Source organism: Solea solea, chromosome 18 (genome assembly GCF_958295425.1).
Source record: "Solea solea chromosome 18, fSolSol10.1, whole genome shotgun sequence".
NCBI lineage: Eukaryota > Metazoa > Chordata > Actinopteri > Pleuronectiformes > Soleidae > Solea > Solea solea.
Window position 1 is genome coordinate 4133167 of NC_081151.1, and position 17810 is coordinate 4150976.

A 17810-nucleotide genomic window follows, 5' to 3' on the forward strand; every position below is an offset into this window, starting at 1 on the left:
GGAAAAGGACAAGATAAATATGTTATCTGCTTGTCTTTACAGTTCATCAGCAGAAAAAAAGGTAATGTAACACATTCATTAATTAATTTCAACAGACTGACTGTCGAGCTGCTTTGTGCTAACATGCTAAATTGCGTGAACATAGTACACACACGTTAATTATGCTAACTGTGCTTGTTAGCATGTTAGCTTTATACTAAAGCGCGCAAGCTTACATGCTTGCACCTACTACCACTACCACCACTACTACTACTACGACTACTAAACTAATTTGATAATAAAATAAAAATATAATATAAGTAGAGGTGGAAACAGTACCACTATTTTGATAACATTTTACTTAAGTAAAAGTACTGGTCTTAAAATGTACTCAAGTTAAAGTAAAAAAGTAGCTTGTTTAAAATGTACTCGGAGTAAAAGTTACTTTTTTAATACTTAACTAAAAGTAAAATTACAAAGTTTTAAAAATGAGTCTGTTAGTACACAAAAACATAGTCAATTAGAATAACGTGAGTAAATGTAAATGTAATTCATTACTTTCCACCTCTGAAAGTAACGAAGGACCATTGTTTTCTATTTACTTATAAGAGTGGTTCTTGCCTTAATATGGATTACAGCAGTAGTCGAACATTTTTTGTATGGCGATATATTGGTTTTGAAACACCAAGTATGAATTTTTAACTGATGTTACAAATAAACATTGAACTTTTTGTGGATTAGCATAACAAAATCAATAGACGTTTCAGTCCACTAGATGGTGCTCACTCTCACTAGAGATGTTGCGTGAGTAGATATCGTGATAATATCGTATCCTGCATATCTTTGCATACTACTCTACACTCCTGCTCTGAATTAATTCCACAAATTAACTCTTGACGATGCACACCTGTCGAATCAAAACCTTTCCAGGTGATGATCTCATAAATCTGAGTGAGAGAATGCCAGCAGTGTGCAGAGCTGAATGTCTAAAGAATCCAAAATATAAAACATATTATGTTTTCAACATAATTCAATAAAGTGTTCCTTCAGAGTTGTAATGTCTTCAATATTATTTCAATGTAGAAAATAATAAAAAATAAAGCAAAAACACTGAATGAGAAGTTGTGTCCAAACGTTTGACCGGTGTTCAGAGAACAAGAAGTTCCACAACAGTGTCAAAAACACCAAGCTAAAGTCAAGAAAGATGGTAAAACACTAGAGAACATGAGGGAGATTGTTGGAAAGCTTGCAGGTACACTGACAAAACAGTCTGGCAGTGAGTGGAAACTAAATACCACGAGCTGAGTGGATAATGAGGAACAGGTGGAACCAATTGTGGAGATGCATGCCAAACTGATTGGAACTAGAAGTGAAACTTATCTGAACACAGGTGATGATAAAGGACAGACAACTGTAAGTGGAACAAAATAAAACAAAATAAACATAAATAGAATTAAATAGAAATAGAAACTGCATAAAAATGACCACAAAAAAATAATAATTTGTGTTGTATTTTATAACCTACTGTTTGTGATATAGTATGTAATAGGAGTGGATTTGCTTGACTCAACATTATAGTATAAGATATTAGGTATTAATAGGTTCATCAATCCTAGACACTCATACTCAAGTGTCTGTAAATAGCTTTTTACTAATTAGTGGGATTGGTCTGCGTAGAAAGTAAACTGTGTGGATTTTTGCTGCACGTCATCAGTTCTCAGACGCAGCCCTGGCAGACGCAGCATGCTGTGCATTAAGATTTGTGGGAAATTCAGCTGGCAGTATTCTAACCCCCCCCTGCAGTTTTTAGGAACCTTCATTATTACTCTAAACAAGTAGTCTGGAGCCTGTAGGAGACACAGCTGTTGTCTCATTTGTAATAACTGGATTGATAGAGTTTCTTTTTAGATGAGTGAAGCCCAATTAGAGAGGGAGTTAATTAAGGAGCTTTTCCCTCTGGCTGTTTCTTATCCTTCGGCAAATCATAACACATGAGCATAGAAAACACACACACTACACAATGTATACAAATATTTGTATTAACATAGCTTAACACAAAAGTACAGTTGCTTAAATTTTTTTTTTGCATTTTATTGTTTTTTCTATATATAGTACGTATCGTGTCTGTTACAGTAAATGTGCGCGCATAAGTGTGGAAGGGGAGGATGGAATTTACCATGCATACTTTGAGCGGAGGATAAGTGAGGAGGGAAGAGCAAGTGCTTGAGAGACAGAGAGAGGGAGTGAGAGAGCATATGTGCAGAAGGGTGGGGAGGGTTGGTGAAAGGGAGAGAGAGAGAGAGAGAGAGAGGGTGGACAAGCGGGTGGGTGCTGTGAAATCAGTTAACAGGAGTGCTCTGTGCATTTGTTAGACGTCTTGGCCGCTTGCCCAACTTGGCTCATTGTAATCGAGGCATGAGCGTGGACTCCAGGCAGCCCTCTCTGCCGCCTCGGCTGCCTTGCTCCTGGACTCAGCCCAGCTCTCACCGCTGACATGGAAAGACCCGTGAGTGTCTTCTTACTCTTTTAGCTTTCTCTCCTATCATCCCGATCCCTCCTGTTCTCTCTCTCTTCCTCTCTGTGTATCTGGTTTTAGGTTCCTCAGCTGCTCTGTCGCAGATTTAACTGTGATTCACTTGTGTTTTGCTCGTTCTCTCCTCTGCTGTAGCTGCTGTAGGTGGCAGGAATTCTGGGTAGGGAGGAAGCCTTGGCAGCTTTCTCTCTGCAGGGCCCCCTCCTCCTTTTGCCTGCCTGTCCAGGCATGGGTGCCATCCACTGGCATAGCCACAACATTGGTCTCTGTCTGTGTGTGTGTTGTCTTTGTGTGTGTGTATGTGTGTATATTACCCTTTGCTGCTGCTTGCACTATCAAAGAGCTGGACAGCTGAATCCAGAGAGAGGTACCGTTCCCCACGTTGGTTTGTGGAGGCCAGTGTTCCCCTTCACTCTCCGCCATTGGTCTTGCTGAGATTCAGATTCTACAGCGTGTCTCTCTCCCTTGCATCTATTCTTGGTGGTATGTCCTCATGGTCTGTTGTGTTTGGATACCCTGACAACAAGAAGCCGTGAGGTAACCTCTTTCCAACCTGTTGCCTTCAGAGTGAGTCCCAACTTTTTCCTCATGCTCTCCGTGCCTTTGCAGGTGTAAAACCTGACGACAGAGCCTGGACTCTGGATATATTGTGTGTTGCTAAAGGTCTGTTTTGACAACTCCTGTCACACAACACTCTCTGATTTGAGTGCACCTCAGCTCAGGGGTAGCTGGTCTAGTAATAGAAACACACTCTATGTGCACCTGCGAGTCGTGAGTCATCATTTTGAACTGGTAATATCACGCAGAAGCAGATTCAACGTTCGTGTCGTCACTTGGACAACAGTGGAGAACGACTGACTCACTTTGGCACAGCTATTCCTGTCACTGTCATGAAGCTCTGACCCCTCAGAATAATTTCTTCTGAAGAGTGTGGAGAATGGGACACTTTGTGTTGAATTGTTTTGCTTTTGCAGTTTTCAAAAAGGCAACAGAGGCTACTTCATTGTGAGTTATTGTGAATAACAACAGACAATGCCAGTGCTCATTCGATACACTTGTCGTAAGTTGTACATAACTTAATGAAATGCTTTTTTTTGTTTGTTTGTTTTTTAAACTTTCCAAGGTTTTGCACATGTTTGTCTCAGCCCCAAAAAATTGTTACTATTTAAACTTACGTTGCTGGACAGCAGATTTATGTATGAGCTACTTTGTGACCAATCCTCCTGCTGGAATTTCACGTTTCCTCTTTGGATACGTTTCAACAACTGAGAACACTTTTCATTCAGTACGAAGCCACCATTAAAACGTCAAATATGCTGCAGGGAAAACTTTTTTGTTGTATCTATCCATACAAAAAATACATTGTGAGCTGTCTACAGTGGCTTCGTCTCAGCTTTTTGTCGTCTCTGACATGTCGCACATCAATGACCATGTTCTCACATGAGTGAGTGTTCTCCCGAAAGCTCTTGGCAGTCAGTCGCGTTTGCAGAGGTGTCCAATATGAAAGCCTCATGTCGTGTGAGGACTAACTGCCTCGTTGCTGACTACACCGGGATGTTTAGGATGCCCTGCATATATGCGCTCTGCCTGCATGTGAAACTGAGCTCTGTAATGAATGCTCCATGTGTGATGGGTGTGTGAAGGAGTGCTCGTGTTGTGTCTTATCACAGCACATGCACTGGTGTTGAATACAAAGCGGAACACCCGTCACTGATTAGTTCACCTCTTTGTCCTAGATTTGCATTGTTTTTATCTCGTGTTTTATGGATTAGTTGATAAGGGCAACGATCCATTTGGAACGAGGGCCTTTCTGCGTGGAGTTTGCATGTTCTCCCCCCTTGTTTGCGTTTGTTTTCTCCGGGTTCTGCGGCTTCCTCCCACAGTCCAAAAACATGCCGATTTTGGGGATTAGGCAAATTGAACAATCACTAAATTGACCGTGGGTGTGAGAGTGACAGTGGATGGTTGTTTGTCGCTATATGTGTCCCTGTGATGGACTGGTGACCTCTCACGTAGTTTTTTGATCGTGAAACTCACTTAAAATTGTCTAATATTAAAAGGTGAGCGAGTGTTTTGATACTTGTATCATCATTTTTGCATCATTGATCCGGTTGTGTTTCCTCTAAGACCACCAGTGACATGATGCCCAAGAGGGATAACGAGAGGGACGTGGAGCTGGACAAGAAGATCCAGGCTCTCCGCAGGAAGAATGAAGCACTCATGAAGAGGTACAAGGTAAGGAGGACACGCTGCTCAGAGGCAGAGAAGTGCTTGTATGTTCATAAGTAGTGAGTATGTCTGTGTGAGGTGCCGCTGTACTCTGTTGGTTGATTTCACTGGATTTTAATTTGCATTTAGGAGGTGGAGGAGGACAAGAAAAGGGCAGAGGAGGAAGGAATGGCACTGCAGAGCCGCAAGGGAAAAGCCGATGACCTTACCATCACAATCAGCAAGTCCACCAGTGTGAGTGTCAGCAATAAGAGGCGACAGATATGAACACTCTCACCCAATTATGCCGTAAAGTATGGTAAATACCCACATGCTGTGCTGTATAATATAAATATTTGATCACGTATTTCCCTCCAGGACAGCCGTGTGGTGGTGACGAAGCCATTCAGCAGCGGTTCGCCAGCTGGGAAAGTAGAACAGGAGGCTGGGCCCGTCAGAGTCGGAGAGGGCCCGTCACAGGGCGCCGGACGTGGTCACAGGAAGCAGTTAACGGTCACCATGGAAGGCAAAAAGGTGAGGTCTGTTTCCACTTTGGTTGACAATAAAAACACACAAAACTCACGAAATCCTGGTAGTTTCCATCATGACATAGTTACACTAGAACGCACCTTGCAAAACAGTGTAATATACAGTCAGTAAGTTTGCCTTGTGTAACAGGTATAACATCAACTTTAACATGTCAGTATATTGATAATTATATCATTAGCTGACAGGAGACTGGAATGTTTATTTACTATATTCATCTAAATTCTCTTACATCCAGACCATATTTTAGGGCAACACATACATATTTGACTGTATCCTAAGCCGTTGTGAGTAAAATGTACAGCTAGACGAGATACGATACTGTTCAATAAGAATAAAACAGTCAGAGCTACCAAGTTCTCTAAATGGAGACCAGTAGGTATGAAGTGCATGTTTAAACTATGGCACATGAAGTGTTGGTCTTTTATTTTTGTTGTTGTATTTGAACACAAACCTCTGCTAAGTCTGCTCAGTTTCATGCAGTGTAGATACACTTAATTAAACCAAAATCTAACCATTTCTTCAGTCTTAAGCCTTTATTAGATTTTACCAATGCCATAATGAACACATGGTATCATTATTCCTCAATCACTTTATAGGAAGTCATCCAGAAAATGTATGCAGTTTTATTTATATATTTTTTCCAGAAAAAAAGCTTCTATGGGTCTTTTAGTCTTTGAGCATTACATACGCATGTTGTCGACAGCTTACCACCTTTCAGTCATATCATTCCAATCCCAAATGCCAATGATCACAGAATTTGACAGATATAAAAACAACAGAAAACTTTAAAATCCATCCTTAACTTTTTGACTTATGCTGCTCACAAACACAGACAAATGTGGGCAAAGACATAACCTTCTTGGCACATGTGATTGGGCAGAATTCAGTATCACAATCCACTCGGTTGTATTCCTTACACTCTAATATGAGTAACCGTCTCTTCAGGGTAAGAGGGTGGTGAGCGAGAAGCCAGAGAGGAGGCTGGGCTCCGCAGATGTCAAGAGCCCTACAGATGACGGACAGGCGAGGCGTGTGGAGTCAGCTGGGAGGGGAAAGCATCCCCCTCACACGACCAAGAGAAACACAGCAGCAGCAGCAGCACAGGTTTCAATTGCACACACTCACTCACTCACTCAGTCACTCAGCACTCCAGTGATCATATGCTTCTGTGCTTGAAACCCAGCACACTCCTCCTCTCTCACACCCTCCTGTGTTCTCCCAGGCTGCACTGACGTGTTTTACATAGATGTCAGACAGAGTGGCTGGTCGTAGCCCTCCAGTGAAGGAGCACAATGGCTTTGGACAGGAGGTGGGCTTGGGCTTTGACTGACTGACTGTGGGATTAGTGAAAGGGGGGCTGTTAACAGAGCTTGTGTTGGTCTACGTAACCAAAATGCAGTACAAATGAAGAATCTTCAAAAGGCCTGCATGACAGTTTTGACCTTTTTTTCTAGTATGATCATAAGTAGAGGTTTGATGGTTATTTAGCATATTTTTCACCCTCTGAGGATCTTTTATTATATTTTTAGCGAATGACAAATCTGTGTTTAGATGCCTTTGCGTGTTTGGAACAGGCTGTAAAGTTCACAGATTGCCTCCAGTGCCATGAAAGATGGAAATTATGCTGTCACGGCTCAACAAAGGGTTATGCTCTCAGTAATAAATTGAGACAGGATGAATCATTTTGGCTTCAATATACAAATACATTCTAGGTTTCAGACCCAGTCTCTATGTCCACATGACTGCATTTTCCTTTAAAATACAATACTCTGGGTGTGCATGTTGTCCACACAACATTGTGTTGTCCTAGGAATTGAACACTCCAAAAAACAAGGAAGTGTAAAAACGCTGCAGGCTCCCTTTTTTTTTCTTATGGATGTGCAAAAATGGAGACCTTTGGAAATGATGACTGGTTCTTATCAGATTTGACTCGACAGTCAGCTGGGAATGAAAAGCTTTGTTGGAACACTACTTTTCAACCTTGTTTCTTATTCGTAATAATGTCTCAAACTAAGCAAAAATAATGGCAGAGGAGAGAATCTACTTCCTGTTTACACCCAGCGTGCACGTGCCCACTTACCCATGCATTTGAATAGTCACATGATATGCGTTTTGGGGCGTGCTAGTATTTTTTGGGGTAACTTATTAGAACGGATGTAGCCTTTTGTTAAACACAGATAGGCAGAGACACGTGCACTAACCTCCAGCAGGGATGTTAAATGTTACACTATCACTGGCCTTATTCCCCGGATATTCAGAGATTCTGGAACAGCTGCTCTGACTCAGTCTGAAGCCTGATGCGTGCACACAACACACACACATGCTGGTTTTGCAGTCTTTGTGTGGACACTTACATACATAATGCATTTCCTAGCATCATACCCTAACCTTAACCATCACGACCAAATGCCTAACCCTAAAACTAGGTCTTAATCCTCAAAGAGCCAGTTAAAGTGGTCCTCACAAGGTAAAAATGTCCTCACAAAGATAGGTTTACCCGACAATTGATCCACACAGCCTATTTAAGACACAGTCCAGACACAATACAAGCTGAGCTGCTTTCTAAATACACAAATGCCTCAGATTGGCCTAGACAGACTCTATATGAAAATGGACGTAATTGTCTATGTTCTATTGAAGAAGACCTGAAACTACTGACTGAGACCATTAAATCCTATTTACTGACGTTATAAATCACTCAGCCGGCGGAGTCGACCCCTGGTGGCTGACTCTGACTTCCATCCTACTTCCTGGGCTTCACTTTTCAAACTGGAAGATGTTCATTTATAGTCATGGCTGCTGCTCAGTAACATTAACAGCCCGATGGAGCAAGTGTTTACTGAATATATGGGCTGAACGTTGTTGTTCTCTTGCCTTTATTTCTGGCCCGCCCGGTCCGTCCCCCCTGTTTTTATCATGTGGATTGAATCAGCACTTGGGCAGTGGCCAGCGCTCGTCATTCGTGGATCCCAGAGAGTGGTTTCCATGTGGCCGCTGTTTTCATAACTACTTTCATTCGACACGGCTGGGAGTGCAGAAAATGTTGCTGAGTGTGTGGATCTGGGCGGAGAAAATGTCCTTTATCTCTGGATGGTTTTAGAAACAAAACGATCCACAATGAGCAGCACATTGCCGTGGCTGTGGGACTGGGTGTGCGTGTGTATCAGACAGCCTGGCAATAAAGAACGGCTCTATGAGAGGGGTGTGGTGACCTGGCCTCGTCCCAGTCAGATTGTAATGCCTGGAAGTGCCTCAGGACTAGACATCGTTTCATGCTAATGAGAGAGAGAGAGGGAAAGAGGAGAAATGAAATTGAGATATGGCTGAGAAGACTTCTTGTAGCCCACTCACTGTTCTATCTGTTTCCAGCCCGTTGTGTCTCCTCTCTGGATCCTTTAGTAACCTGCCCTCTTCTGGCACTATTGTTTTCCCATTCCCACCATCCTGAAAGGGTCGATTTGATCTAATTAACATTCGACTGCCTTCCCAGTCTGAAAAGGCTCATTATGCTGCCACGGAGACGCGCCTGGCAAGGTGCCAGGAAAAGGTCAAAGTGGGAGAGGAGGACGAAATGTGGCGACAGAAGAAGCAGAGAAAGAAACACGATAGCCAGGTCTTGTTTTTGTCTGCGCATGTGCCGGGGCTGCATCCGGGTGTGAGTGGAGTCAGACTGTGTTTGTTATTGCTGTTAAAAATAACACGAATCATCCAGTGTTTTCACCCGAGCACAAGTTACAGCCTAGAACTGAAACTCTAAACGCTATTCTCAGCCTGCAGTCAAGTGAGTGTCCTTTAAAAAGCGGTGGTATTTGACCACCTGCAAACTACACTGTGTTCTCTTTACCCCACTGCTGAGTGGACAATTAAAAACCAAACAAAGGCCAAGTCCTGCTGTAACATTAACAGTCCACTTGGAGGCAGCATAGGCCTCTTAATCTTCTCCTCTAATGGATGAGCTTGTCCCTCTGCTGTTGCTCTGTATTGCAGCATTGATGTGACTCAGTACAACAATGTTTAATTGGTGGCAATAAGCTGCCGTGTCACCCTTGTTGTTATTGTTGTTATGTTAAGCGTTTTGTTTCTCTTCCTCTTCCTCTCTCACAGGGTGACGAGGTGAAACAGGGCCAGAGGGACACGGAGGAGCACCACAGGCTTCCGGAGCAAAGCACGGTAGCACTGAGATATAAATGTTGCCACTTTATTTCTTAAAACATCACCGTCTTATCCATTTGGTTTTATTTCAAGTCCATAACAGGCATCTTATTCACAGAAATTCAAGTTTTTCCCAGTGCCACTTTGTAAGCACACAGAGACACTTGTAGAGACATTAATGTGTTCACAACTTTAATCCCAAGCACTCACACACAACACGCTACCATGCACACGCACATGCTTGTTCCCGTCTGGTTAACATTGCTGGAGTAGCTCAGAGCTGTCTCACAGATCAAGCGTGCCACTAACAGGCCAGTGAGGTAGACGAGCTGACGACAAGCTTCAAAGGCCCGCCGAATATATGCCACATGACGAGTGATGCTGTCATGCCCGTTCTGTCCAAGTGAGCGCTAAAGGAAATCTGATGCAGAGGTGTTTTTCTTTTCTTTTTTTTGCAGGTGTTGCATAAGCATAACTGTTTTGCTTCACTCAACGAGTCCAGAAAAAGAGTGAAATCTTTTGCTCTTTGACAATCTCTTAATCTATTTAAATGTGACAAATACACACTTGTGTAATGTCCACCCCTGACAACCTCCCCGCGAGGCTCCACGAGGCCAAGAAATTGAAAAGTGCTAATTAGTCGTGCGGCTATGAGGGCGTCAGCCTGTTGACGGCCTGTTGGAACATGTAAGTGCCCTCCCAGGTGTCCCCTCGGGTACTCCAGGGGTCAGAGGAGAAAACACAGAGATGAACACAGATGCTACATTCGCCGCTAAACTACAAGCAGAAAGGCAACATGTTTACTTGACTGCGATTGGTCCACACCTGAGAGGAAAACAGTGTGACTGTGTTATGTCGCTTTCTCTCACAGGTTTTTTTTTTCTCCTGGTTGCTGTGAGACATAATATGCAGAGAGGCTTTTTTTTCCCTCCCTTTCAAACAACTCATATTTTAATTTTTTAATCATCTCATCCCTGCTGCTGTATTTCTGAAAAAAAAAAAAAACCTGACAGACACTTTCTCTTAGACTGCTGTTCTTTTATGTAATTTCCCTGAGAGCCTCGCAGCACTGTCGCTGGGCCTGGTTCACTCCAGGCCTTTGTAACATTAAAACACACGGCCTCTGTCCCCTTTGATGTGTTAAAGAGACTGCATCACATCGCCTCCTCTCTCTCTCTCTCTCTCTCTCTCTCTCCCTCTCTCTTCAGTATTAGCCAGTAATCCTTTCTACTCTCATCGCAGTAATCAATAAACAGGTTAAGAGGGCAAAGGGGGAAGGGGGACCTAAATGCATTTACAACACAGTGCGTTCTGTTCTTGCCTCAAAGAATGCGATTGTGTTGCCTCGCATTTGTCAGGGAGACGGTTACAATAGTATTTACAGTGAGACGGTGTTTGTTCCTTTTTTTTTGAGCCCTATTGATCTTTATCAAGTGCTAATCCACCGTGACACCACCCACTTGTTTGTGAACTGCAATATTGAATCCTCATATACATGCATATGTATATACTGTATGTATATATAGACCACCACATAAAAATTAGAAAACCTTGATTAAATCTAAATACTCTATTGTTTTTTATTTGGCAAATCAAACTGAAATTCAAGCACTAAAACAATTATTTCTGTTCAGGACTGCAAGTAAATTAAAGTAAACTATAATTTGACATCTTAATCAAGAAATAATAATTTGTTTAACAACATAAATTCATGGATAACAATAATAATTTTGGCTAAAGAGCTTCTACATACTGGTGTTTTTACCATAACAGAAACATATAAAAAATGATTTTGAGTGCATAGTCGTCTAATAAATTTGTTAAGAACTGTGTATATATATATATATATATATAGAAAAATGGACATCATGCTGTATTTAAGAAGGCATGAAACTAGCAATTGAGACCATATAAACTCCTTAGGAAAATCCTTACTGATGACACTGATATTATAAATAAAGCAAGAAGGTTAAAAAAACAAATCTTCTTTTTGCAGCCAGTGGAGTCACTCGCTCCCTGAGGGCTGTTCAAGAGAATCCTGGACCCAGAGCTTTAATATTTATAGTCTGTGATCTTAATTTAGCTCTCTTGTGTAATTATTTCTTTAAAGATAAGACGCTTCTCTTGTTTATGACCACACTGCCAAGTGTAAACCTGTTGTTGATCTGTTTCCCCCCATTACTGTATAAAAAATATATGAGACACTAAGTAGTTTGGGGTGATTTAATGTAGTGTAATGTTTGAGCACCGGTGATTCAGACACTTCCCTAATACTGTATAAATCTCTGTTAATGCTTCTGTTCCGTGCACCTCAAACACACTGCAATCTTTTGTGTTTTTACGTAGGAGCCCGAGAGCCCACATGGCTCCACTGACCTCGACATCCCAACACTGAGAGAGGAGCAGCAGGAGTATCTGAAGTGGAAGAGAGAGCGCGAGCAGATTGACAAAGAGAGAGTGGCACGTCATAAAAATGCAAAGGGCCAGTGGAGGAGGGCGTGGGACATGGACAAATCTGAGAGCATGTGAGATGTCTTAGCTCTTTATTATTTTACGTATACTCTTGTTTTTAATGTTAATAAGAAGATTGATACCACTTTAATGTTCGCAGCCACCCTCGCCCAATTTACTTTATAATAGCAGCAACAACACGACAACAACATGAGCAAATGACCGAAAACATCATTTATTGGCAAAAAAAAAAGAGAGGACATTTTGTTGCCTTATTAACTTTACATGCTTTTGCTTATGGACAAAACTAGACTAAACCTTCATGTGTACGGAAAATTAAAGCTAAATGGTTGAACTTTGGACGATTATACGATTTGATAATCGATGAGTCAGTTTTTTCAATATTTAAAACAAGCGTTCCTAATTTTACAACAACTCATGCTATCTATTTATACATTTTGTCGTTAAATACACTAAAGCCTCCTTCCCCCCCTCCCTGTCCCTCATTTAATCACACAATAATACTCTAAAAGTGATTGGATGATTAAACCCGGAGTATTAGCTGGATTTGAATCTGAGGTGTTGAACAAAAAGCTGCAGAGTAAATTACATTTTTTGCCCGAGTAAATTAATGTGCTCTTAAAGGAAGCATCAAAATGTAAAGTGTGACAAGGAAGGAGTCGCTATTTTTAGCCACGGATGAGGGATGAAATGCCTTGCCTTATTTGGCGAGGCTCAAACGAGACCCTGGAGTAAGAACAGAAGAGGCTGTGTGTGGTTTTCATTCAGTGATTTAGGTAGTTGTCTCTGTGGTTGTAAAATGCAATGTTGGGACTTAAAAGAAAAAAACCTCTTGATAGATGTGCACTGATGATACCCAAATGTGAGGAGAGCCTGTCGATGAGCTGCTGATATGCCGTTATTTCCATCTAAATAAAACTCTGCTTTAGGTTTTCAGACAAATCCCTGCCTGATAGAGACTGGGGTCATTGTAGCAGAGGTGAGACACACACTCCAAACAAACTAAAACAACAAGAATAGGAGATTTTAAAGGATGTCTTTATTGACTTGGTCTTTTTTTGTTTTTTGCAAACACAGCTCAGCGAAATACTAGGAGAGGACAACCCAAGGCAAACATGGACCCAAGAGGTCTGCCACTCCTTAATGTTGTTTTTTCATGAGTTAGGTGGCAATTAAATAATGTACAGAGATGCTGTTAAAGCAGAATTCATTATGTTTCCACGAGTTTCAGTATATTTTATGTATTTTTTTTGCTAATGTCATTTGTTGTGTAATTGTGACGTAAATGTTCTGTATTTTTCCGTCCCAAGGTTTTGAGAAGCGAGGAAAAGACAAGGGAGCTAAAAATGTGCGAGTGATGAGCAGTAAGGCAAAAGGCAAGGACCGTCTGACGGGGAGGGCCAGGAGGTCAGTAACAGCTTTTACATGATGCAGTTGAGTCGTATGCACGACACTGGGATGTCCCCTCGCAATAAGCAGTTAGTAGAAAACCTACTAGGCCTATTGAAATATGTAGAAATGGTTGTAGAGGCACATTGTTTTCCTGCACTGTCACAAATACAGAGATGTCATGAGACATGATTTAGAAGCTGTGGCTGCTACCGGTGCTGTCTGGTGAGTGCACAACCATTTCTTATGTCAGCCTTAAAAAGGCACAATACCAAAGGCCTTGAAGGGAGGAAATACAGCCCCTCTGTGTGAAAATACCCAATGATTTACTGTCTCTTTATTTCAGTGAAGGCCTGACACATTCTCTCAGCGTTCCTTTTGTCGTCTAAAATCGAAATCTTTGTGTTGAGAGAGGGAGCCACCTCACATACCCCGACATAGGGGCATAGGCGTCTGAACTGGAACATGATGGTGACGTCACTCTCAGTTCTGAGTTCTAATCAAATCTCTCAAATGGAAATGGAACGCACCATTATTTTTTGTAACAGGGTCAGCTTTAGTCGCAGCTCTAAGGCTCAGCACGCTTAGATTATTGTAACTCTACCTAAAGCTTCATCCACACTTTTCCATCACTGACTTTATTTTTCTGTCCTCTACTTTAATTCAGTTTTCATTTATTTATTATTTTTTGGCTGGGGGGGAACAGTCTCTAAACTTCCTCTCTTGGTTTAAGTGTGAACTTATCAAAAATAGCATACCCCTAACCTTAGGACTGAGCTTTGACAGCTGTTTTTAGTCGTTTTGATAAGTTATTTGGCTGCTAAATTAAACACAGATTTGAGGATGACACCCGTCATCTTCTCTTATTATCTTATTATATCTCATTTTACGATGTTTCACTGCTGATATACTGATGTATGGTGACCTTGAGAGCTCTGAAAGGTGCCTCTAAATAAATTAAAGAGAAAAACCTCTTGTTATTTGTTATTTATAGCACACTGTTGTTGAGCTGAAGCGTCTTTGTTTTTCAGGTGGCAGGCAGGTGAGGAGGGAGATGACCTACAGGTGAGAGAATAAACCTGTATTCATGGAAATTGTTTAATAAATGAGACAGAACACGTGATTGTGTTGTTCTAATCACATCTTTTAGATCTCCGATACAACACTGGAGGAATTCTTGGAGGAACTGGACGCTCTCACGGATGCCGAAGCAGAAGAACTGAAAGCTCAGGATGCGAAAGCGAAGCAGTCGCCCAGTGCAGACATGCTGAGTACATCTGAGGAAGTGAGTGGCTCCACAGCTCCTGGCACCGTGAGCGAGGACACCTCCACTCTGGAGTGGCAGGAGGCCTCGTCTCCTCGCAGCTCAGAGAAGAAAGTGCGTTTCTCAGAGGAGCTTGTTCAGGGAGCTCACATGAGGCAATCTGCAGGCTCTCAGGACTCAGAATCAAGGAGTCAGAGCTCCTTAAAAGCTCCCTCACCTGTAAAGAACAAAGTGCAAGGGCCACAACAAGTGTTTGACAGCACCAGACAGGATGACGGTACTCCTCAGGATCAGGGAGGTGGTCCATCTGCTGCTCCTGTTTCCCCACAGCAGGCGCCTGAAAGTGAATGTATGAAAAAAGACAGTGACCCCCCCGCAGCTCACACCTCCTCCCCTCCTGCTGAAAAAGCCAGTGCCTCTCCACGGGAGTTTCCTGTCCAGCCTGTAGAGCTCGCCAAGTGCAATATCAGCAACGCAAACACAGGTACGGCAAAGCCTCAGCGACTTCGTCTCTGTCGTGATTTCTAACTTAAGACGATGTTGGTTCTCTCTCACACACAGAGGAGTTAATAGACTCCGGTCTGTCTGTGCTGAGTCTGGAGTCAGGAGAAACGCACCCGACACACTGTACCAGCAGTGACAAGGTCAGTGTGCAACACAGGAAGAGTGATGGGAGAATCGATGATGTGTTAATGGACTGATGGAAGGAAGTGCAAATGGATGAGGTGTGTGTGTGTGTGTGTGTGTGTTGCAAAACAACCACATAATATGAGTTTTTTTCCCGTTTTTTTTCTCAGGCAAGAGAGCACGGGAAGATTGTTTGACTGACATTTATTTGGGACGGACTCACTGAAACCAAAGCGACAGCAGCAGCAGCAGCACAGGGCCGTGCCAACTTTCATCCGGACGCTTCATGTCGCTTCAGGTAGCTCTTTTCAGATGTCGGAAGTTTTTAACGCTTACGCAAAAAAAATCCACGGTTTCAAGTCACCAAACGTCACCCACACCTTAGGAGAGCCTTGTCCCGGCTTAAATACGTTTAGACCCAAGCACTTTATGCGTACTGACACTGACACAATAAACGGGATTATATTAGTATGCTGTTTAAGTGCAATATCACTGAATGTTTACACGTGTTAGGGCGATTTCAAAGGAACATATCAGGAGGAGGCTAATCTAACTTCAGTCAGTTTTATCTATAGTGCCTGATTTCTGCCTTACCGTTATTTTTTAAATAATGAAATAAATTCCATGTTATGGAATATAAGGTGATACCGTAGCGACAGAGCTTTGTTATAGAGTAGAGTCTGTGTTTTTAACGCTCACGTCTGTCAGTAGGAAGTATTTGACGCTTCTGCTCCCAGCATCAGTCAGTGTCCCCTTTCTAAGTAGAAATCAATACTTTATCGAAGGGCACGTTTGAGATTTACTGTCTTATCGACCGCCGAAGGAAGACCGCGTGTGCGTTCCTCAAAAAAATATGACCCACAGTGTCCTTGGGAAAGGGAAACGGAGGCTGCTGTGTTCATTCACCGAGCACAGTTTTCTCTTTGTGTTTCGTTTGACACTGTGCCTCTGTAGGAGCTTTGTCAATTCTGAGAAAAGTAACCCCCAATTATGTCCTCTACTGTATCTCACTTTTGAGATTTCAAGCCTGTTGATTACAAGTCATCTTTACAAAGACATGCTGTTTAAATTGCCATTATGGGAATTTTAGTGTTAGTGTTAGTTTTAGCAAATTTAGACTGTTCTGTCTTTCCAAACGTCCCCCGGGATAATATAAGTGCAGGTCTAAACTGGTAAATCAAATCTTATTCTAATGCTCTATTAATAACCTAATCTTAATTACTGTCTGTCTCTCGTTAGGTGATCAATAACGCAGTAAATCTCAAACTTGCCCCGGCGACACATTGCTATTGTGTTTTCTTTGCAGCTGAATCCCAGTTTTAACGTTTTTTTTAACGTGTAGTTTTTATCAAGGCCGCGATATCAAAACAACTTGCGAGTTTAATAATAGTTTGGTCGTGTGTTGGAACAGACTTTTATTTTCGTTTCTCTTCCCTGTGGGACAAACGGACTTGTTTTGCAGAACATGCATCATCTCATCCATTTCCTGCAGGATTTTTGTCCCTGAGTCATTGAGGCTGGGATTCAGCTGGAAGTGGCTCTCAAAGCCTAGTTTTATCACATTTGTTCTCTTCTCTCGTGACAATGAAACGCAACTAATCTTTGAAAAGGAATCAAGTCTGCTGGTGTGCCTTGTACTCTGGCCTCTTCAATACTGAAGGTCTGCCTTTATTGGACATTTTTGTAGTGTTAAATGCACTGAACTAACAGTGCAGCATCAGTATTGTTATTTATTTGCCTGTCTGTCGGACAGGCGGAATGTTACCTAGAAACGATTTTGCAAATCTAGACCTGTATGTGTATGTTTTCCATGTTTTCTGTATCTGATATGAATGGATTTGTTTTTATTTATTGCCAGTGGACTACTGTATTTTTGGTATCAATGACAACTATAACAAAAGAGAGTTTTGGCTTTTCTGAGCGCTACAGTATAGTAAACAGTTATGTAACAACATAGTGAACATGCTTTGAGCTGCGAGGCCCTGCCAAACTCGGCTATGGTTACGTAAAAAATACAAACAATATCTGGTAGAAACACACTGGGAAAATGAAGACACCGGTCCAAACATGCTGTCCGTGAGACATATTCTGTATTATATATGGAATTTGAATCATTTGTGTAAAAAATGGGTCATAAATGACTAAAAAATGAAAGAGATTCCCCAAGGGATTCAATGTAGTGAAATCATGTTAATACAGACAAACCTTTGTGCACTTTGTGAAGCACTTTCAGACGTCTGCGTTATGTCCACTGCTCTCCTCCATGTTTCCACATACACTTATAACTTAATAACGTGTGCAACGTAGCTTCATTTACTCGAGAGGTATTTGGAGAGAAAGAAGGAGGCATAAAGAGAACATCAATAAAGTTTTTTTTCCTGTATTTTAAATTCTCCAATCATGACTGGCATTGTTTTGTTGCAGTGTCACCGTCTCTGACTCTCTTCTGATATCACAGCTGACAGTGATGGGGACAAACGAGGGGTTGTGATGTTTCCATGTCGATCAGTGTTATCTGCAATCCAATGCTTTGATAAAATACTTTTATACTTTTTTGTTTCCTTTTAAGCAGGGCTCACTTTTGTGCAGTTAACTTGAAAAAATAAAACATAATATAGGGTCTGAGCCACAAATGGC

The 17810-nt window shown here is 41.9% G+C and overlaps 1 protein-coding gene across 2 annotated transcripts; it reads left to right on the plus strand.

Moving 5' to 3' along the window:
- Nucleotides 1-43: 43 nt before the first annotated feature.
- On the plus strand, nt 44-17571 carry LOC131444776 (coiled-coil domain-containing protein 9B). 2 transcript variants are annotated; one of them, XM_058615414.1, is made up of 15 exons: nt 44-61; nt 2352-2485; nt 4640-4747; nt 4871-4975; nt 5099-5254; nt 6215-6373; nt 9374-9439; nt 11768-11946; nt 12823-12872; nt 12971-13021; nt 13204-13300; nt 14314-14347; nt 14433-15030; nt 15108-15190; nt 15344-17571. In XM_058615414.1, exons 2-15 carry the CDS (start codon nt 2474-2476, stop codon nt 15368-15370), a joined length of 1725 nt encoding a protein of 574 aa, XP_058471397.1. In that variant the 5' UTR covers nt 44-61; nt 2352-2473; the 3' UTR covers nt 15371-17571. The 2 variants fall into 2 exon arrangements, with proteins under 2 accessions (XP_058471397.1, XP_058471398.1); XM_058615415.1 differs by lacking the exons at nt 44-61; nt 2352-2485 and adding an exon at nt 3008-3079.
- The last annotated feature ends 239 nt before the right edge of the window (nt 17572-17810 follow it).

Excerpts from the sequence above, each read along its gene's own strand:
- LOC131444776 (XM_058615414.1), top strand. Across the intron at positions 9,440-11,767 it reads GGCTTCCGGAGCAAAGCACG|GAGCCCGAGAGCCCACATGG; the intron begins GTAGCACTGAGA and ends GTTTTTACGTAG. Across the intron at positions 14,348-14,432 it reads AGGAGGGAGATGACCTACAG|ATCTCCGATACAACACTGGA; the intron begins GTGAGAGAATAA and ends CACATCTTTTAG.